The sequence below is a fragment of the Delphinus delphis genome, chromosome 3 (assembly GCF_949987515.2).
Source record: "Delphinus delphis chromosome 3, mDelDel1.2, whole genome shotgun sequence".
Classification (NCBI taxonomy): domain Eukaryota; kingdom Metazoa; phylum Chordata; class Mammalia; order Artiodactyla; family Delphinidae; genus Delphinus; species Delphinus delphis.
In genome coordinates, this window is record NC_082685.1 from 110151616 (window position 1) to 110173763 (window position 22148).

The 22148-nt window shown below is 39.9% G+C and overlaps 1 protein-coding gene across 1 annotated transcript in view; it reads right to left on the bottom strand.

The window, feature by feature from the left end:
• The window catches only part of CMYA5 (cardiomyopathy associated 5), a 105721-nt gene that overhangs the window by 41876 nt on the left and 41697 nt on the right, over positions 1-22148 (bottom strand). Inside the window, exons 2-6 of the mRNA XM_060009238.1 lie at positions 10725-20826; positions 7686-7781; positions 6087-6320; positions 4467-4489; positions 49-167 (exon numbers count right to left, since the gene is read on the bottom strand). Of these exons, the coding sequence (XP_059865221.1) occupies positions 49-167; positions 4467-4489; positions 6087-6320; positions 7686-7781; positions 10725-20826 (10574 nt within the window). The remainder of the gene's footprint in view (positions 1-48; positions 168-4466; positions 4490-6086; positions 6321-7685; positions 7782-10724; positions 20827-22148) is intronic.

Below are 22148 nucleotides of genomic sequence, written 5' to 3' on the forward strand. Positions count from 1 at the left end.
AAAAACTGTCAAATTTCATCAAGGTAAATAATATATTGAAGTTCCTACCAGCCACTTGTTTTAACATCTGGTCGCTTCTCGCCGAGCTGTCGTCATAATGTTCAAAAAGTGAAAACGCAGCAGGCATTTTCTCTAAAGAAGCAGTGCTCTCCATTGCAGAAAGCAACCTATCAGGAGGAAATATTTCTATATAAGTCAAGAAATTATTAGCATACAAAATGAAAGCTAAGAACAGTTATTCAAAATGAAGTTGTTGGTGGTGGTGGTGGTGATGGTGGTGGTTTCTGTGAGGTGTTGTATCCAAAAAGAATTTAAACTGTTTCAAAATCTGGAAATATATGTATAAAATCTATTCACAGGATTCTTCAGTGCAACTGGTAATATTAGAAACTCCATTCCTATACCCTTAAATCTGAATAGATTCCATTGAATTATACAGTCTTAATTTTGCCTCTATAAAGTTAGTCCTAAAAATGATTACATTATAATGGTTGTTTATACTCTCTAAAGATAAAAATGTTTGGAGCCCATCTGGAAATTCACATACTGTGTGATATCTTTGCTGTTTTCAACCGTCCCTATTATACATCTCACCATTTAGTCTTTCAAGAAAATATGTTCACCTACTATGTGCCAGGCACTGTTCTGGGTTCCGGGATACAGCAATGAAGGAGGAAAGTCTATCTATTCTTAAAAGACTAAATAAGCCACAGTATATAAATTAATAGCTTTCTTTATACTCAAGACCGTCTTAGGAGGGATGCCAACAAATACTCAGCATTGGTATCCAGGTGAAATCTGGACTTAAAATTAAAAAAAAAAAAAAAAAGGTAGATTCTGAAGAGGGAAAAGGGGAAGGGAGAATTGCAAAAACATTTATCTTTAGCATGAGGGGCCTAAACTTTGGTTAGGCTCTCTCCTCTGTGCACCTCACTCACAGAGGACTGGAATTACCTTCCAGAAATTAAGTCAACCACTAGGAACTCCATCAGCATCATAATCATGGACGTTGGGGTTTGGGCAGCACAGACCCATCTCTAAGCCTTTCACCTGCTGTTGGAACTTTCTTCTCCTAAATACTTGTGTGTCTCCTTCCTCACTAAATTTAGATCTCTGTTCAAATGTCAGCTCTTCAGAGAGGGCAGCCCTCTCCCTTCTGTTCCTTACTCTGTCGTGTTTTCTCCTCAAACTCATTACAACCTATGTGTTTTTGTCCGTCTACTTCACCTGACTATACTACATGCAAAAAAAGGACTTTGCTGGGTTTACTACTGTACTGTAATGTGTTACTTGGCACATAGTAGGCTTTTAATAGATATATTTTGAATGAATAAGAGGACAAGGTTTCATTTGGATGAGAATATCAGGATCTCAGGTCTGGAAAATTTATCAATATGAGGGGAAAAGATTATAAAATATAACTGAAATATTTAGAGTGCCCACTAGGCTTACTTGTGTTAGGAATAATAAAATTCACTATCATCTGATTTGGGGGAGATGTTCCAGTAGGGGCTTTGAAGAGGAGGTGACAGTTGGCTGAGTCTTAAAGAATAAGTAGGAGTTTCCTAGGCAGAAAAGATAGTACGGGTATTGCAGAGAGAAGAACAGCATGAATAAAGGCACGGGGTTGTGAAAGAGGCACTCAAGGCCCAGAGGGGACCATGGGCTACCTTGAGAACAGGGAAAGGGAGACAGTTAGAGATGACTTTCATATCCACCAAGAGTTTCCATTTTGTTTTTAAGGCAGGGAGAGCCATAGAAGTGTTTACACAAGGGAAGTTTAGAAGAGTACCCTGGCATGAGTCTGAGGGAGGATCAGAGCAAGTAGACTAGAGAGGTAGTGAGGCCAGCTGGGGGGACCCCACGACGCTCTTGATGAGGGAAGACAACATGAGCCTTAACTAAGGCTCTGGAGACGTAGAGGGTGGAAATGATAGGCTTAAAATGAATAAACAGGGGTGACTAGTGCACATACTAAGCCCTCTCAGTACATGTCACTGACGAAATGGAGGACTTTTTGTAGCACAGAAGCTGTAGCTCTAGATAGAACACATAAAGTGTTTGAATTTTCCCTTATGCACTGATCTGTTCAATTTTAACATCAGTGTGTGTAAGGGCATCTTTTTATGAGCAGGTCCTACAATGGTTGTGACTCTCTTTCATTATTAGAACACAAAAAAGCAAAACAGAGGAAAAAAAATTATCCTCTTAACAGAACAGCATTTTCTAAGCAAATGTGTTTTTTAAAATATGCAAATTTTGAGTCTAAATATCCTTGACAGCATTCTTTAATTTAAGCATTTTCAGTGTCGAGAAAAATCATTTAATATATGAGCACTGCCTTTAGATATATAATATGATGGCAGGGGGAAAAAAAAGCAGCAAGGGGAAAAATCTAGGAGAAAAAGCTAGATAATTAGCATTTCTCATAGAAAGGAACACCAATGACATTGAGACTTTGAGGCAGAAGTTGTCTTGAGAACATGAAAGGCTTCATTTTAGTGAAAAAAATCAAGCTTCATCATATGTGTGCACATTTAACAGGATTTTCTTTAATTGTTTATATTGCTTCACCAAAACCTGAATTTTGTTATCTTTTTTCTTTACAGAAAAATAATGGTTATCCCAAGTGTATGCTCCTTTAGGCAACATGCAGCTTCCACAAAGATTAATTCATTGTCAATTGGACAATGAGATCAAAATTAATTAAAATGACACACAGATGAACAAGTTCAAGCACAAAACCAAAAAAAATGGTATTTAGAATTAAATGCATGTCAATTCGTATTAGCAAGTTAATATTCTAATGTTTAGAAAAGTAAAAACGTGAAACTATAGCATTTTTAAAGGTAAACACATTTGCAAATTTTCATTCATCAAGTTTTCTTGCTGATCAGTATCTTCCACGAGTGAATGAAATATAATAAATAAGCAAATATGCCCCTACATTGTCCAGTGCATACGGAATGGCACTCTAAATCCATATACTTTGGGGGTAAAAATAAATATCAATAATACTTAGAAGAAATATGTAATTTTTAAAAAATAAAGAAAACTGGGAGGAAGGCCTGGGTATCAGTTTCCAGACCTGCCCAGTGTGCCTCTGACTCCTGTGTGAGAACTGGTACATGTGCAGGTGCCTGGTCCCACCTGGATTCTCCTGTAGTGGATCTGGGGTGGAGCTCCAGAAGCTTTGGTTTAACAAACTGCACAGGTAACTCAGAAGCCAGTCTGGGGCACCACCAGGCCAGAGGACAGGTTGTTATGAACCAGAGGTTCTCAACCCTGCCTGTGCACTGAAATCACCTAGCAAGCTTTACAAATACCCTGGCCACACCCCACATCAGTTAAGCCAGAATCTCATGAGATAAGATAGAGGCATCAGCATTTTTTAAAGCTCCCTGAGTAATTCTATTTATAACAGAGCCACTATAATAAAACCCTTATTGATTAATGCCAATATTAATATACAAACTATTAAAGCATCTTGACAATATTCTGTTGAACATATTTTTTTAAAGATAAATAAGATTCATCTGTACAGTTTTCATTATCTAAAAAATCAGGTTTCTAATCCAAACCCATCTTTCTATATTTTAATATATCACAAATACAAATTTCTGATTTTACTTTATGCTATTTCACAATTTGGCATTGAATGAAATGAACTGAAGATAATATTTACAATTTTAGAAATTTACATTAAAGGGGTAAAAATGATCTAAAAAAAAAATTAGGCTCTAACAGGAGGAAAGACCTCAGGCCTGGCTATGAGGCAGAAGGGAAAACGTGTCATATCCGTATGAGCACTTCACTATCAGATGCTCCAGACGATAAACACAGATCTGCTACGTGTTTTTATAGACAACATTTCCTGATTTCTTGTTGAGTGTTTTGCCTTTTAAATGAATGAAGAACTTCTCTTAGATTGAATGTTAAAAAACAACAACAAAAACAAAACAAAATCAAAAGAGGAACATTCATTTAGGTGAGCTGAGCAGAAAAAGAAGATAAATTCATGCCTGTCTTCTGAAGAGAAAGTGAGAGAACATTCCCTTAAGGTTACATAAATCATCAAATTGCTCAAGGCAGGTATGAATGATTCTTTCAAATACTCATATTTAACCAGAAAGTCTAAGTATCTACAAAATGTTTTGTATGCAGTGACAGGAAAGATAGCCTAGTCTAGATTAGGCTGGAAATACAGAATACATCTCAACGAAGCAGTTAAAAATCTACATTATGATAATTGTTATTTAACTAAAGCACATGCAATTTCCTTTCAAAAGCTATCATTTAGCTTTCAAAAGCACTGTATCTATAATAAAAGTGCAAATCCAGGAGCTCACTAAATGTATGCATTTTTTAACTGGCAGCTCATTTTCTATAAAGCATCAAAATATTAAAATAAAGCATACAGTCATGCTAGTCTCAGTCGCCACTACATTGTGCCACATTTTCTATACCTTTCATTGATTTCCTCAAACGACTTATGGGGGAATGAGAGAGATTGAGAGAGGAGAAGGGAGGGAAGGAGGGAGGGAAGAAGGGAGGGGGGAGGGGAGAGAGAGAGAGAAACTAATTAACAACCAAAAGGAAAACCAACCTCAAGCATTAAGATCACGTATGTTCTAAAAGTCATTACTCCTCAGCTACCTTTGAGGCTGTTTCCTCTGGGGGGCTTCATTCCAGGCAGCAAAGAAATTAGTGCTCAGAAGGGGTGGCGGACAGGGTTTGGGATGGAGGGGGCTTTAGTTTTACTCTCTACCATCAGTAAGGCCAGCAACAGTTGCTTCTCCTCTGCTTCTCTATTCATTAATAAATGGCTTAGCTTCCAGAATAGAATTCTCTGAAGCAAGGAAAGTGACTTAAATTCGTTCAATGTGGAGATAAAGCAAAATGTAATCAGTAGTTATCTCCGGGTGATACCTTCTCTGTGCTTTTCTGTACTTTCCAAATTTTCTGAAATGGATATATATTACTTTTATGAGGAGGAATAACATGCTTCCTTTTCTACAGCTTGTTCTTCTGGAGAGGAGAAAATATTCTTATCAAACCAAGGTAAGGGTCTTAGGAAACACAAAGCACTTTATTAGTGCTAGACTTCCAAGGAGGTGCTTAAGTTTAAAATGCTAAAGCTTTGCCTTAATTAAGCATAAAGCAACTGAATGATTTTCATCCTCCTTTGAGGATGCCATGTCCACCTCACCCAAATTTGCACTGGATGGAGGCATCCCCAAAGGAAAATCAAAAGCCTAACATTGCCCCATTTGGCCTTGTTCTATCTCCAGTCTTTAGTAGAAGGCTGGGAGGATTGCGGAGCTTTGAAAGGGAGGTTCCCACTCATCATAAAATGGTGCTTTTCTCGTTTGACAATTAGGTTTAGGATTGCCTTCAGGGAAAACATCTCCATCACTCCTGGTTAATCCTGGCTCCATGGAGAACCAGTATTCTACTGAAGGTTCTAGGGAATTAGGAGAGCAAAGAGCTGTCTCTGTGAGTAGTTTGAGGAGCACCCAAGGGACTCTGTCCACAAGGTACTTGCTTGAATTAAGGAATCTGATCATCAGGAAGACCCTTGTAAAAAGATCAACATGGTACCTGAGAGAGGTATCATGTCATCCTTTTGCATGCTGAAAGTGTACCAAAATGTTACTCTCCACTTGGTAAGGTTCAGAGGCAATGGTCCCTATGAGAGGTCATTTCAGATTAGGGAGTGGGAGTGGAGGGGGGAGAGGCACTGGAAGATGAGGCCAGCACCCAGGGAGCATGGCATGAATAAAGTTTTTAGGCCGCTTTCCCTCCCTCTTAGAAGATGACCAATCCATTGTGACAGAGCAGAAAGATGATGCTGCGGCCTGGCTTCCATGTGTCCTTCAACTGGATCTGGGTGTTACGGCTTTAAGGATTGGCTGGGCCTTTTCAATAGGCATGAGGCATGCCCTAATAACTTTTAAATGAGAATTATATAAACCCCACATAGAGATATAAATCATCTTAGGGAATAGTAAAAGATGAGTTTTTTTAAAGTAAACTTGGGTCAGAGTGGGTTCAAGGTGTCTGGACCTGTTTGAATTGGTGCTTACAGTCAAGAAAACAGTCTCATCAAGCTCCTCGACTTCTCTCACGATGGTCTCCAGGGTGTCCTTGGCAGTGTCCATGCTCTGCAGAAAGTGGACCATCTGGTCATGTAGGAACTCCATCTTCTTTTTCTTCACTTCCTCAAAGCTCTGGGCTTTCTCATCATACTGCGCTAAAACCTTTTTCATCATTTCCTCATTCTGTTCTTCTAGGCTTTTCTCATTTTTACTACAGTTTTCCTTTAAAAACAAACAAAAAAACCCTTCTGAATGAAACAAGAAGTGCGTGTGTGTGTGTTTGTGTGTGTGTTTTAAGAGAAATACTAGCCTTTAAAATAATCAACCTCTGGCATCCTGGTAAGAGAATCACAGATTACATGCAGAGTCTAAATTTCCAGCCCACCAACCCCCTTTGCCGTAGTTAGCTTTGCAACAGAATTCACTGTAAGAGAACTGTCAAGAAGGATTTAGTTAATGAAACACACATAAAAATGTTTGTAGGGAAGTATTGCCTACCCGCATTCCCACATGATAAAATTTGAAAGTGGCATCACGGTGAATGAAGATCAGGTAGCAGAGAAGGTTTAGTGCCATTTTCACCACTCCACTAAAATCATAGTGTGAGGGAGGGCACAGCCAGGGTATTGGACAGGGTGCTACATTCATAAATGCTCTCCAGGGAAGGGGTAGCTTCCGCCAGAGCAGGAGAAACTTTATTGCCCGTCTGGACAAACTCAGATGCTTAGAGGGCTAGTGATAAGGTGATCATATTACTTACTGTCTAAAAGGAACACTTTGATGGCAGTGAGGGGTAGGGGCAATAACACTAAAAATAATCAACAGGTGTTAACTGATCTACAACAGGAATTAAGCAGACCTCTCACAAGCAAACTGGGATGAGGAGTCACCCGAGTGATGGGGAAACTGTGCACCAGCCTTCCACAGGGGCCCTCTACCAGTCCTGACTGACAAGTAAGGATGCCTGGGCTGTGATTGTATATGGATGGAGCACTGCTACCCCCTTCTTTCACTGCAGAGGGAGCAGGGTCAGCATGAACTCATCGAAGACAGTGGTACCATGAGAGGCACTCATCTGTCCTGGGCATGAAATACTGGGCAGTGCTTTAGAGCACCTCTGCAGAGCTAACCCAGTGAAAAGCAGGATGGTAGGGCAAGTCAGAACTCAGACCTGAATTCAAATCTTGGCTCTCAACTTACTATAAACTTACTATGACCTTGGTTAATATATTTCACTCTAAGTCTCAGTTTCTTATCTATAAAATGGGGGCAATAATAATAGCTCCTATTTCATATGGTTACTGTAAGGATGAAATTGGATAAAGCATGTAAAGCAGTTTCCCTATCATAGTAAGTGCCTGATAAATGTGCATGTGTTTTTAAGGGCAAGTCATTTATCCTTAGAAAGTAGTCTCACTGATGAAACAGAGGGAAGACTTAAGGACTTTACTTTTAATGGAAGAAAACCAACAATGGCAAACCACATATGCACACACAAACCCCAAATCAGGTCCTTTTAGCTTAGAATCATTTATTTGTGATGCCAAGAGCAGACCAAGTTAAAGTAAAAAGGATAAGGTAACCTACCTCAATGGTATTAAAAAAGGATTCTATCTCACTAACAAAGGCTTCAATCCTCAAGGATTTTTCTTGTAAATCTTCTAGAAAGTCTGCTAATTGAACCTGAAGAAAAGAATTAAGATGTCCTTAGTATATGAGATTTGAGAAAAGAACTTCAAGCAGTGAATTCCAATTTTCTTATAAATTTAGTATGTTTGGTAGAGAGCCACTATATCATGTTCACTAACAAATCAATCTTTAACTTTTCTTTGCTGCTTCATCTAAATTGACTATAGGTAATGTATGATAAACAATTAGGAGGTTTGTGAGTGACAGCAATAGTTTATTTTCTTATGCAAGAGGAAGGACTTCTTGGTAAGCTGGTGAGTTCAAAGCATACTTGTTTTAGTAAACTATGAATTGAATTCTTCCTCCTTAATTAGGCCTTGATTTTTATATATTGTCATTCCTCTAAGATGGCAGACTTTTTTCTGAACTGGTCCAACATATCTGAGTAGACTTCTCACATTCGCACCAATGGTTTCAGGTGTTCCTGCCCCACCTGATCCTGAGAAGGTGAACAGAGTGTCACCAGGCCGAATGTCTAGTATACCAAATGATGAAAACTATCTACTACAGAGACCTTAAGGTTCTAATGACCCTCAAAGGGTTAAAATACTCTCAAGGAGTGACAGCCAACTAGAAAATGTATGGGTGATGGGGGAAGATGGTACCTATTAGTTATAAAACTAGCTGCAATCTATCCTGTGAAACTTAACAAGTAACAACACAATAAAAGAGCTTCCGTCTGCCTGATTCACTATCCACAGAATGATGGAGAAATTACACTGAGAAAAGTCCCTTCAGGATCTGGTCTCTGCTTCCCTCTCTAGCCCCTGCCTCTTCTCCACAAGCCCCCAGGCTCCAATCACACAAGCCCCACCTTTCCTTGGACTCTTTCCCACCTAATGTGCCTTTTTATATGGCATTCCCTTTCTCTAGAATGTCCTCTCTGCCCTTGTTTACTAGAAGAACTCTATCTTACTTAAGGCTCACCCAAGCTTCACCCTTTTGTGACATCTTTCCTATCCTTCCCAGTCTCCCTCCACCATTTCATTTACTCCCAGAGGGTTCCTGTCTCAGAACACTGTGCTCCCATAATGCTGTATGATCTGGGGGAGCTACAAGTCTATCTTCCTTTATTTTTGTTTTGTTTTCATTCTCTATGATTAGCACAGTTCTTGACATGGAATGGAAGGTCAATAAATATTGAGAAAGAAGGAAGGGAGAGAGTGAAGGAAGAAAACAAATGACAGATAAAAGATAAGGCACCACAGAGGGGATGGAGTGGTGGGGAGAAGCCAGGACCTGGATAATCTACAAATGCAGCCATCAGTTCCTGAATAATCACAAATGGCCTACTCACAAGATGCTAGAGAATTCTCAAGTGACAATTTTTTAAATTTAATTTTTAAAATGTGCCAACCAACTCAATCTTCACAGTTGATTTAATGAACGAAGCAAGTCTCTGGCTTAGTCAATTTGTTTTCCACTTTCTCTTCATACTATATGGAGAAGGATGTCTCCTGCTTTAAAAATGGTTTTAAAGCAGGAGACATCATATCTCCCTGCTTTTGAAATTTGTTTTAAATTAACAGTACTTAGAATTATTTTTTTAATTTCTAAAACTCATGGAGATAAACAAAACATAAATAAGAAAGCTAAAGAAAATCTAGTCTTCTTTCTACTGACAGTACCCAGTAGTTGTTAGTTAACAAAACCAAGCATCATCAAAGAATGGGGCATATTTCACTGGTGTTGATGCATCCCAATGCCTGAGATTCCAAAAAGAAATTGACCCATGCCCTACCCCAAACTTGACCGGGTAAAGTTTCAACAAAATTTCACCCTGGAGATATAAAACCAATATCATATCAGTTGAGAAGGATTACTTTTCCAGGGAAAAAAAAAAAAAAGCCAAGATTCTAATATGTTTTCCTGCTGAATCAAAATGAGCCTGACAATCATTTATCAGTGACCTAACTGAATAATCGTATTGAAAATTGCTACCATTAGGAAGGCACTAAGCAGAGCAACATGGATACACAGTCAAGGGCATGAGCTCTAGCATCAGACAGACCTGGGTACTAGTCCTAGTGCTGTCTTCTATGACCTTGGACTTAAACTATCTGAGCCCATGTCATTATCTGCAAATCGATGACAATGACAGGGTTGTCATATGGATTAAAAGATATCTTGTATACAAAGACCTTAACACATTGCCTGGCCCACAGTAAGTGCTCAATTCTTGCTATTACTTGCAATTTTAGATGATTCTGGCTACTATATGGAGAATACATTGATGAGGTAAGGGTGGAGATTCCAGTTAGAAGGCTACTGAAAGGTAGATGAGAATCTTAAAGACTAAATGTTTGATTTCCAATAGTATCTCTGAGGGAGTAGAATACGTATAATCACATACATAAGGATATATGTTGCGACTAACTTTCTAACATTGGGAGTCTATAGAAATAGCCAGAAGGAATGCAAAAGTTTTCCATTTCTAACATCAATTTTATAAATAAAGAAGAAATGTGGAGAAAACCAAAATTTAAAATGTCTTACTGTCTTGAGTATTTTATAAAACTTGCAATAAAATTGCTTAGTATAATGTAAATGTGTATTTTTAAAGGATGATATTGTAGATAACAGAAAATAAATTGTGCTTTATGCTCAAGTGCATATTTTTAAATTTAAAATTATTTGCCTTTTTAAGATAATGTTAAGGGCTACTGTCATAAGATCTCTCAAAGGCAATGCCCCATGTTATTTATCCTGGTATCTCCAGAATCTAGAAAAATACCTGGCACATACTATGTACCCAATAAATGTTTGTCAAAGTGATTTTAACTAAATAACTAGGGAAATATGCTTAGTTTTTTTCAGACTATTATGCCTAAAGATGAGTGTATCAAATATTGGTCATTTTTTAAAATTGAGAAAATGAGAAAGTCAATTAAACATCTATGTACGATTACACACTTGTATGCTTTAAAATCTATTTACCTTTATAGCACTTATAGCTGTATCAAGCGTTGAAACCTCATGGTCTTTGTGGGTACCAAACAGCTTGTCAACAGCAGAAATTGGGCTTTTACATGTGTGGCAATATGTGTCAATCTGGGACTTTTTCAATTCCTTTTGTTCCTTCTCGGTTACCAACTCTGATGATAACTGGTCTTGTTCTGTCATCTCTCTGTCCAACTCTTCCTGTTCAGCAGACTTACTTTGTTCCACCTCACTCACAAATTCATTTTCACTGACATGTTCAGAGGATTCCTTTCCACGAGATAACACATCTTCAGGGGTGGATTCTGAATACAGTTCTTCTGATAGAGTGTCTTGAGTAACCACTTCGTAATTCAGGGATTCAGCAAATTCATACTCATCCTGAACAGGGCTACTGCAGAGCCGGTCTTCACTCAGCTCAGGCGGAACCATTATTTGAGGTTCTTCTTGCAGTGTTTCTTGAACACAAGTTGCACCAGATGCAAATTCTTCCTCTGGGAAGGACACTTGTACTGGGACATTCAGACTGACCTCTGGATTTGCATTTGCTGCTTCATTAGTCTGGCTGCTCATTTCATCTACTCTCTCCAGGACATGATGAGTGTCTTCAAATGGAACCGCATAGCTTACCCTCTGGGTAACCACTCTGACTTCCTCGGTGATGGAAGCTTTCCTCTGCATAGCTACACTGTCAAGAGCCTCCACGTGGCCTACTGATTCTCCTTCCCTGTAAGCTGCTTTCTGTTTCTCTTCCAGACTCTCCTCCCCGCAAATAGTTTCAAACCTCCCCCAAATTTCCCCTTCTTCAATTATTGATTGGTATGAATCATCCTTACCAACTGGCTTTTCTTCTAGACCTTGGCCTTGGTCCTTTTCAGTTACAGATGTGTCATGGAGAATGTCATCTTTGAGTATGTACTTCTCAAAATATATTCCTGTTCCATCATCAGTGTCAGAATTTCTGCTTGGAAATGATGCTTCAGAATTCACACTGTCACCTTCAGAAGCTGCCTCCCCTTCTTCCTTTTTCTCTCCAACTGCTTCTTCATACAGATCTTTATATAAAAATGCCAGTGCGGGTGGCTCCTCCAGAAGTTCAGGATTAATGGCTTTAGCAGTGGTAGGAAATATCTGGGTTCGTGACAAAACTCCTTCCTCTTCATCAAATAAAGGCATCCCAGGTGACTTTGCGTCCACATCTCTATTTATGCTCTTTGGAGCATCTCTGTCAGCTGATTTTTGGATAACCGAAGACTTTTGGGTCTCTGGGTCAGATAATTTGCTGTAGTCCTTTTCTAGTCCATAAAAACTTTCATCTAATTTCACCAATTCATATTCATATTCTAGGGCACTTTCCTCTGAACGTTCTGGGAGAGAGACAGTTTCTCCTGGAACTTCCTTTGACAGCTCTCCTTCAACATTTAATTTCCATGGAGTTCTCTGTTTTTCTGGGTCTGGGGAGATGTTATAATCAATCAATGTATATTTTTCAAAATAATCCTCTTCACTGGGAATTTCAGGCTGATTAAAGGCTAAATCACCAGTTTCTGAATCTGTGGATATCTCCTCTTTGGTTGTATGAGTTTCCTTTTTTTGGTCTTCTTTCGATGGTGTAACTTTTTTATCAGAATCTTCTAACTTACTCTGTAATGTTTTATAGCAAGCAACTGCCTCACTCTCATCATGGAAGGGTATAGGCTTAAAGGAGGCCTTCTCTTCCAAATATTCTAACTTATCTTGGATTTGTTCACTTTCTTCCTCATCAACTGAAGAAATAAATGCAGGAGCATGAATGTTCAATATCTCACAACCTTCAGAAATGATACTGAAGGCACTCTTTTGCTCTTCTGAAAGTCCAGCTGGCTTACTAGTCACTGTAAATTCTTCATCTCTTACATATGTGTCTTCAGGCTCCTTGGAAATCATCTCATCAATACTGATTGTTCTTGCATTAGTTATAAATTGAGCATAGTTGCTGCTCACTGAAGAGCGTGGTTCATTTACATGGGCGTCTTCCACAGCTTCCAAGTGGTGCTTTGAAACAAGAACAGATTGTTCAGACATTTCAGATGCTTGATCTTGAGATGTTTGAATAGTATGGACCATATGCCTCTCTGGAGTCAATTCTGACCATGGATCTAAAATCCTTTCAGATTCTTTAGATGGAGATCTTTGTTTACTTTCTTTTGTGGTATCTACTGAGCCACCTTTTGGCAGCTCTGACGCTGTGACCTGTCCCTTTTCTTCATTGTGACTTACCACATCCCTGCTTGACTTGTCCAATACCAGATTTCCTTCCTTCGGTAAAGAGTGATCATTTATTTCATCATGATAAGGAAGATCTACTGGAAGGAAAGTCCTGGTTTTCTCCACCAAAACTTTACGTTCTTCTAATGGATGTGGTTGGGTTCCTACTGCCTTTGTTTCCCTGATTTCTGGGTGAGCCTCTGAGATCATGGTTTCTGATTTTTCAGTAATTTCTGTAGTTTTAACTAATGAAAATGGTTGAGTTTCACCCAAAGAATGACTGAAAGAGATATCTGACTCTTCAGGCATATGCCTGGCTATATTCATGGAATAAGGCTGAATTTCCTGCTGCTCTTTTCCTTCTAAAAATGCATGTGACGGCTCTTCTTTTTCTTCTCCTTTACCCTCCTCAATAATTTTGTATCTTTCTTTGTGGTCATCATTTTGATAGACTTGCTGCAGCGCAGTAGCAGCTTTTGGTTCTTCCAATTTAATAGGGCTAGATCCGTGTGTAATTTGTGCCTTCCCTATTTCATTATTACCTCTAAGCTCTAATGGGGCCACCGTTTCTTGTTTTTCTGCCACCACCTTCTTTTCTTCCAAGGAATATGATCTCATTCCCAAGTTACCTTTCTCCTCAGTTGGGCTAACAGATCTGAGTTTTATTTCCTCTTCAGAAATTTTCAAGGAAGTAGGTTTTGGCATCTCTTTCTCTAGTCTGTCTTCACCAAGATCAATTAAACTGTCTTTAGATTCTTCTACTGGCAAAATTATTGACTGCAGCTCCTCTGATTCCTCTGTGATATTTTTACTTGCAAAGCTAGATGAAGCTGATTTGGGCTGTTGTGGCACCTTATCTATTGCATCAAATAAAAAGAGTGATTTTTCTTTTTGATCACTTCCTGGCTCTTCTTTAAGGATAGAAATATTCCATTTAGATGGAGGGGAGATTTCTGGCATCTGGGGTCTTTTACCATCAGTGATATGAAGACAAGCAGCATTTTTGGCTTCTTCCATAATGGATTTCTCACCCATGGGAGAATAAGATTGAATTCTAAGATGTCCCTCACCATCAGCAGAAGTAACTACTGAGTTTAGGTCCATTTCCTCTGAATAGTCTAGGACTTCTTTCTTCCCATAATCTTCACTAGATGCCTCAAAGTTGGATTTTGGCTGTGGCAAAACTTCTACATTTGATAACAATGTGGGTTTTTCTTTAAAGTCTTGACCTTCACCAGATTTAACTAAAGAACCTGTGGATTCTGCAGCAGTTTCAGGTTTGGCCTCTAGCAACAGATGATCCGCTGGATTCTCATTTGCATGAACGTCAGCTGGAGCAGGACCTCTAGGCTCTATTACAGTCACTGCTTTTTCTACAGATGGGCTTGGCTGAGCTTCTAAATCTTCTTTTTCAGCAACTGTGTTATCTGGAGTGCTTGACTGTAAAAATAAACTGGACAACCACGATGTGAAAGATGAAATTCCTTTCTTTCCCTTTTCCTCAGAGAGGCCTGGCTCCACTGCCTTCTGCTGCTTGGGCGGCTTTTGTATGACCTCAGGTGACTCTGGGGGTTGAGGTTCTTCATTTTCTTGGGTTGAGGAGAGGGGTTTTATTTGTGTGGGTGTTTTCACTTCAGATGCTGGTTTCCCTCTCTCAGCATCATCTACAACCTCTGACTGAACCACTTTTGATTCTTCTCCAGGTAAGGGAGATATACGCCTGTGTGCTTCTTTTTCATTGCCCAGTGCAAGTTCTGCCTCTTCTGCCAGGAAATGGGCTGCTTTGGCAAGAGAGGGAAGAGTTTCTGATTTGACCTCTTCTGTTGATGGGCCAGACACTGGTTTCTGGAAGATTCTTTCAGATGGTGTTTTGATTTCTTCCCAGCTGTCTTCTTTGCAAGGCCTGGAAAATTCTGTGTTTGCTTTCTCCGATACCAAACTTTCACTTCCCACTAAAGAAAGGGTCTGCTTCCCTTCTGCTTCATTTCTCTCCACATTTCCAGCTGGAACTAAAGATTTTGGTTTGGGGGCCAGCTTTATTTCTTCAGAAGAATAAGTTTTAGTTGCTAAGGTCTCTATGTTACCACTAGAGGTATCGAGAGTAGACACTGGTTCTTGTAATGATAAGTGAGATTCTTCTGCAGAATGTGGCAGAATTTGCCTTCTGATTTCAGTTGCGTGGTCTTTCTCTGACACAGCAGGCTTGAGCTGCCCTGTCATCAGATCACTGGTACCAGAGGAACCCAACGGCACAGATCCAGGGACTCTTTCTTCATGGTGACTTGCCAAGTCTCTCTCTGGCTTTTTCAGCATCCAATTTTCATCCTTTGGAGAAATAAGGGCCTCTTTCATGTGTGTTTCTTTGACATCTGTAGGCTCAGTTGTCATAAATGATTTTGATTCTTCCAAAGACAAATTTTCTTTCATAGACAAAAATTGTTTAATACCCATATCTTGTTTATCTGCAAAAGATCTGTTTACGTCAGGTAATTTAACAGCTTGGTCTGAATGAAGTTCTTTTTCAGGCTTCTCTTCTTCCACAGGGAGGTCAGAAGAAGCAATCTTTGATGGCTCTGTTATACTCTGGGGTACATGAAATGAATTTGGTTGGTCAGTTTCTTCATTTAATTTAGTTACAGTATTATCTGTCACTTGTGCCTTCAAATTTCCTGTTGGCAGTAACAGGCTTATTTCTTGTTTTCCTTCTTTTTTAAAGTCAACTGAATGGTTCAACTCTCCTGATAATCCTTTTAAAGAAAAAGTGTGTGGCTGAAGTTCTTCTGGGTTGTCTCCTTCAACTAGAGAGGTAAATGCTTCCCTTGATCCTAAGCTAACTACCTTAGGAGAGAAAGCTTTAATTTCTTGAATCTGAGGTTCCTCCCTAAGGCATGATGAAACCTCTGAAATTTCAGGCACTGTAGTTGACACATGAAGTCCCCTGTTTTCTTCTTTTCCTTCTCCTCTGCTTCTAAGTTCAGCTAGGCCCTTTTCTAAGGCAGAATCCCCTGTTTCAGTTATGGGAAATTTTATTTGTTTTGTATCTATGGATTCACTTTGCCTACCTAAACCACCAGTGAATTCAGAGCCAGAATTTGGTAATTCTGATACTTGATGTGGCTTGTCTTCCTTCTCAGGTTCCAAAGACAGCTGTGCCAGAGCAAGATCTTGATTTTCTGACAGGAAATCTCCCTGAACTACAGAAGGTGTCTCCATTGCCTGTTTGCTCTTATCACCACAGAGGGTTGGTAACGTTGAAGCTAAATCTTCTGATGCTAAATATTCTAACTCAGGAAAAGAACTTGCTGTTTGCTCATTTTTGCCTTTTGTAACTATATATTTGAGTGCAGGTGACACGTTCTGTGAGGAAGGAAGTTCAGTTTCTGTTTTCTTTATCTCACCACCTAGGTTGAGCGAAAGCACATGGTCAGGTCCTGACATCTCTGAGGCAGAAATAGAATTTTTTTTCTGTGACACATCCAAATATTCAGAGTCGAAGACTGTAGAAAATGGAAGATCTTGTTTGTTTTCCACCCTTGCTTCCTTTGATATATCTGAATGCTGAGAAGACAATGTTTTGGTTACTGCCAACCCAGGTTTAATGTCTTCAGTTTCTACCTTTGACAAAACAGAATGCTCTGGTATAGAGGATATGCTTGCAGGTAAATCAAATTTAATTTCTTTCCCTATTTCTGACCAAGCCGGATGTTGGGATGCAGCAGTTTCAGCGGGAGAAGAACTAGCTTTCATTGCTACATTGTCTTCTTCTTTAAGAAGTGAATGCTTATCTACAGATGTTACCATCTGAAGCGGCAAACCAATTCCTAATTCACTCTTTCCTACTTTTGTTAAGACTGGATATTCTGTAGGGGTGGGAAGAGATAAATCTGTTGGGATTTCTTCTTCTGCTAATTTGGTTAAGCTTGAATCATGCTTTGTTACAGATGTCGTGGTTATTGAAGAACTGGGTTCAATTTCTTTCTTTATGTCTTCTGACAAAGCTGAAAATTCTGATATGGGTGGTGCATGCTCAACTTCCTTTTCCACTCCTGGTGACGCTGAATGCAGCACTCTAGGTGTACCAGTTATTTTAGAATCATGTTGCACTTCTGCAACACAAATCTCAGGTCCAGATAAAGATGTTTCCTTTAGAGGTGAATATGGCTTTATTACTTCAGGCTCATTCTCTGACAACCTTCTCTGTTCTAGTTCAGATGTCACAGTTAAATTGGGTTTGACATCCTTCTTTGGCTCATCTACCAAGTCAGGCAGAACTGAATCTTTCATCCCAGACTCTGGAACATTTGGAGGCTGAGGCTCCATTTCTTGATCCCGTAATACATGTGCTATAGCTTCTTGAGAATCAGGCACAATTTCTTCCTTACTTTTAACTTTTAACAAAGCCATCTGTTCATCTGCAGATTTTGGAGTGAGTGATGTTTTGGGTTCTTGTTCTTTCTTAATTGCATGGACTGAATCAGGTGAAACTGAACACTGAGATACAGGCAAAACAGGTTTGGTTTCTTCCTTTACCATGGACAATTGTGCAGGTGTTGCAGCTAGTGATGAACTAGTCTTAATTTCTCCCTTCTCTGAATCACTGGTTAAACATGGCGGAATCAAGTCTTCAGACTCAGGTTCTAAATATGCTCCAGTTCTCTGCTTCTGTGCCATAATGAGATATTCAGATACAGTTGTTGATGTTGTTTGAGCATCTGGCTTAATCTCTCCCTCATTTGTTGAAGGGAGCCAACTCAAATCTTCAGGTGCAGACACCAAAGGAGAAGTTTCAGTTCTTTGATTCTGTGATGAACTTAGATGCTCAGGTACAGGTGTAGCAGTTGGTGCAATTTCTTCCTCATCTGATTCTGAGAAGCAGGAATATCCTGACACAGCCATTGCAGTTAACAGTGAATCAGGCTCAGTTTCCTCCTTATTTGTTTCTGGGATCCTATATGGTGGGATGGAAGCTTGTGATGCTGAATCTGGAGAAAAAAGTTCAGCTTCTTCGGTGTCTTCATCTGACAAAATCGTGTGTTCAGATGGTGATGTTAAACATATTGGAGAATCACACTCAAATTCTCTTTTCTCTGCCTCCTGAGTTCCATAGGATGGAAATGAGAATTCTGACACAAATGCAGAGTCTGGAGAAAAAGGTCCAATGTCTTCTTGCTCTTCTTCTGAGAAATTCATGGGTGAGGAGGCATCTTTTAGATTTAAAGGGGATCTGTGGACAATTGCTTCCTCCTGTGACTCCAGTGTTGCATATGGCGGTACTGAAAATTCAGACGCAGAGGTGGAAGAGGGTGTGTACCACTCCATCTCTACTGTCTCTTCTTCTGAGAGGACCACATGTTCAGATGGGGTGGCTGAAAGTGGTGGGGCCTGGCATTCAGGAGTCCCCTCAGTTGTGTATGGTGGCAGAGAGCATTCAGATACAGAGGCCACCTCTGGGGGATAGAATCTGGTGTCCTCCTTCTCTTCTTCTAACAGAGTCTTGTGCTCAGAAATACCTTTTGATTTCAACAGGGAGACATCACCAATTATTTTCTTTGGGGATTCCTGTGTTACATTTGGCGGGACTGCATATTGGGAGGTCAGTGTTAAATCTGGTGTGAAATGCTCATTTCCTAGGTTCTCTTCTTCTGATAGGACCATGTGTTCAGATGTAGCAGTTGAAAGCAGTGGTGACTGGCATTCAGAAGTCCCCTCAGTTGTGTATGGCGAGAGAGAATGTTCAGATACAGAGGCCACCTCTGGGGAATACAGCCTAGTGTCTTCCTTCTCTTCTTCTGACGGAATCAGGGGCTCAGACACACCTTTTGATGTTAATGGGAACTTATGGTCAGTTGTTTTCTTTGGTGACTCTTTTGTTGCCTGTGAGGGAATTGAATATTCAGAAGCAGATGTGGAATGTGGTGTGTAATGCCCATTTTCTGAAGCCTCTTCTCTGGACAGGACCACGTGCTCTGCTGTAGCTGTTGAAAACAGTGGGGACTGGCATTCAGGAGTCTTCTCAGTTGTGGATGGTGAGACAGATGTAGAGGTTGAAGCTGGGGAATAAGGCTCAAATTCATCATTCTCCTCTTCTGACAAAACTGCATGTTCAGATACAGGTTTTACATTAGGTGAAGAAACTGGCTCAACTTCTTGCTTCTCTCGTTCATAGTTCAAATCCTGTGTGACTGAATACTCCGATATGAAAGCAGAATCAGTAGAAACAGACTCATTTTCCTCTCTTTCTTCCTCAGATAAGGTGACATGTTCAGGTGTTGATGTCGTCAGTAATGGCAGAATGGTCTCGTCTTCTTTCTGCTCCACTTCAGGGGCCAAGCGTGGTGGGAAGGGCTCCTCAGAAACTGATGGACTTTCTGGGTAATCAAGTTCTATGATCTCTTCTTCCACTAAATTAGAATCTTCAGGTTCAGGGGTAGCAGATATTGGTAGAGGCGTTTCTATTTCTTCTTTCTCTGGTTCCTCTAACACTAGAGGTTCAGAAAGAGAAATGGATGTCTCGGGCATGTTTTCATCCTTCTCTCCTTTGACAGCGAGATGAGGAGGGTTCAGTCGTTCAGAGACTGGTTTTGCCCTTTCTGGTGAAGTCAGATCCAGTTCTTCTCTCTCTGGGCCAAAATCTTCCTGGATAGAGGCTGTCAGACCTGGTGAAAGTGTTTCCAGAGAACCCTTCTCTGACTCCAGTGAAATGGAATGGTCAGCAGAAGATACGTCTTCCCTCTTTACCTCGTCCACTAACGGCAGTGAGACTGAAGAGTCATGCTCTGCAGTTACCATTTCTTGTGAATCAGCCTCAGATTCTCCCTTTGCTGTTTCCAGGAACGCAGGTGCAGATGTATTGGGTGTAAGAGAGGAAGGCTCTATCTCACGGGGTTTTGCTTCATCAGCTGGCAGCTGTGGCACTGACTGTGGAGCGCTGAGCTGTGTTTCTTGTTCTGCTGTGTCATTACTTGTATAAGAGGAAGGTGTGTGCTTGGTAGTAGATGCAGCCCTTAAGGGAGAATCAGCGTAAATTTTCTTTAGATCTTCATGACTGAATGAGGTCAGGGACTTTGATCCTTTGGAAACTGCACCTCTCCAGGGTGCAGCAAGCTCTTTTACTTCATCATCGTCTATGCTTTGGGCTACTGATTTGCCTGTTTTGGAAACTACATTAGAATCATGATTGCCCAAATCTGGCTCTAGACTAATGGACGCATCTTTCCCCTTCCTATAATGTATTTCTTTAATTACATAACCCTTTGGCAATGTTCCATAAAATTGTAAAGGAATTAATTCTTCTTTAACAGAATTAAACATCTTAATTTTATATTGTACTGTTCCTATGTAAACTGGCCTTAACACTAACGGTTTGTGTTCTTTGTATATCGCTCCAGTGATAGGAGGTGTATTTGAGGTGGTCTTCTTGTTTCTCATCTTATCGTAAATGCCAGTAGATGAATTCTTTTTCTGGGTCTTTAGTTCCTGGCTTTCTGAAATTAAAGGATTACTTGTTTTGTTTGCTGGAACATCTTGGGATTCAAAAGAATTTCTTTTTTTGTTGCCTTTCCGACGCAATGATGGTGAGCCATGCTTTGACTTAGGCTTTCTTTTCCGAACTTTTTTAACTTCATCCACAATAAAGGAAACATTCCCTGGAGGAGACTTCAGAGTCGACCCTTCCAGACTACACACACCAGAGGTCTGACTTTCTTCCAAGGCCCAAGGAGTGGAAGACCTACTTGAATTGGTCTCCCAGGTTATTCCACTATCTTCCCGTTGAACTGTTACCATGGAAAAGGAGGGGTCAGATATGATACACTTCTGCTTGGTCTTGCCCTCTTCATTCTGGTCTGATAACCTAGAGTAAATAATGATATTATTAATAATTCTACATATATTAATAATAAAAATAACAGTAATTACATATTCTAATAATAAGGTCAATGTCCTACTCTTACTAGGTAAAGGATTAATGTAAAATTAAAACATACAGATGAATAGTGCCATCCGTATCAAAAATAAGGATGTATACAAAATAAAGTTTAAAAATTGAAGTCAGGATACCAAATACAATAACACATCCCAGGGTGGAATAAATCAATATCCTGCAAAGTCAAAAAAAAAGCTAAAGTGAAATTCCCTACCTTCCCCTATCAGGATTGCCCCCAGACCTCCTGTGGCTCACCCAGTCCCTCAGGCTCACTATCTACTCACCAGGACCTTCATAATGGCCCTTGCACCTGTGCCTTCCCTGTTACTGCTATCACTACCTTGACCTAGCTTTTTATCACATCACCCCTTGATTATTTCATTAGCTTCCTAACTGGTCAGCTAGTATCACGTTTACCTCCTGCCCTCCCCCCACCCTCAATCCATCCTGCCTATCTTTCCAGACCAAGTTTACTAAAAATTTTCATCATGCCACTTCCTGCTCAAAAACGTCAGTAAATTCCTTATATCTATAGAAAAATAAATTCAAAATACTTAACTCTCTGATCCCTACCTGACCTTCTTTCCAAGTACCCACTTCCACCCTATCCCTACATGGTACATTTCTGTTTTAACTAGATAATTCTGTGTTCAGTAAATATATCACGGAAACTCTGAGTCAGGGCCATGAAGGGAAAGTAGTGAATATAGAGAGATCACAAAAAAACCCCAGCAGCCTACTGTGCTGTATTTAACTCATCTGTAAACCAGGAATCATAATAGAACCTACTTCACGGGATTGCTGTGAGATTTAAATTAGCTAATACACATGAAATGCTTAGAAAATGTGCCTGGCATGTAATTAACACTCAAAAAACATGATCTGTAATCAGGTCCTCCATATAATCCTTGAACTAGAGATCAAAGGAGCCTGGGCATGTTCATTTTCAATGGCTAAAGAGGTTTGGAAAGATGGTCACCTTGGACTGCTCTCATATGCCCTCAAGAGATGGCTGGCTTTGGCTGTCCCTTTCAATTGCCATTGGGCCTTTGTCTCAGACTCTGCAGCACCCTTCCCTGGAATTTTCCTACACTTTCTCCTCCCCTGTGCTCATGCCATTCTTCCACTTACAATTCTTATCCCCCACCTTCATCTACCTTTCCTGCATATTTAAATTCTATCTACTCTTCAAGGCTTAGTTTTAAAACCTCCAGTGTTACCATCCCTGACCAATTCAGCAGGCATATTTG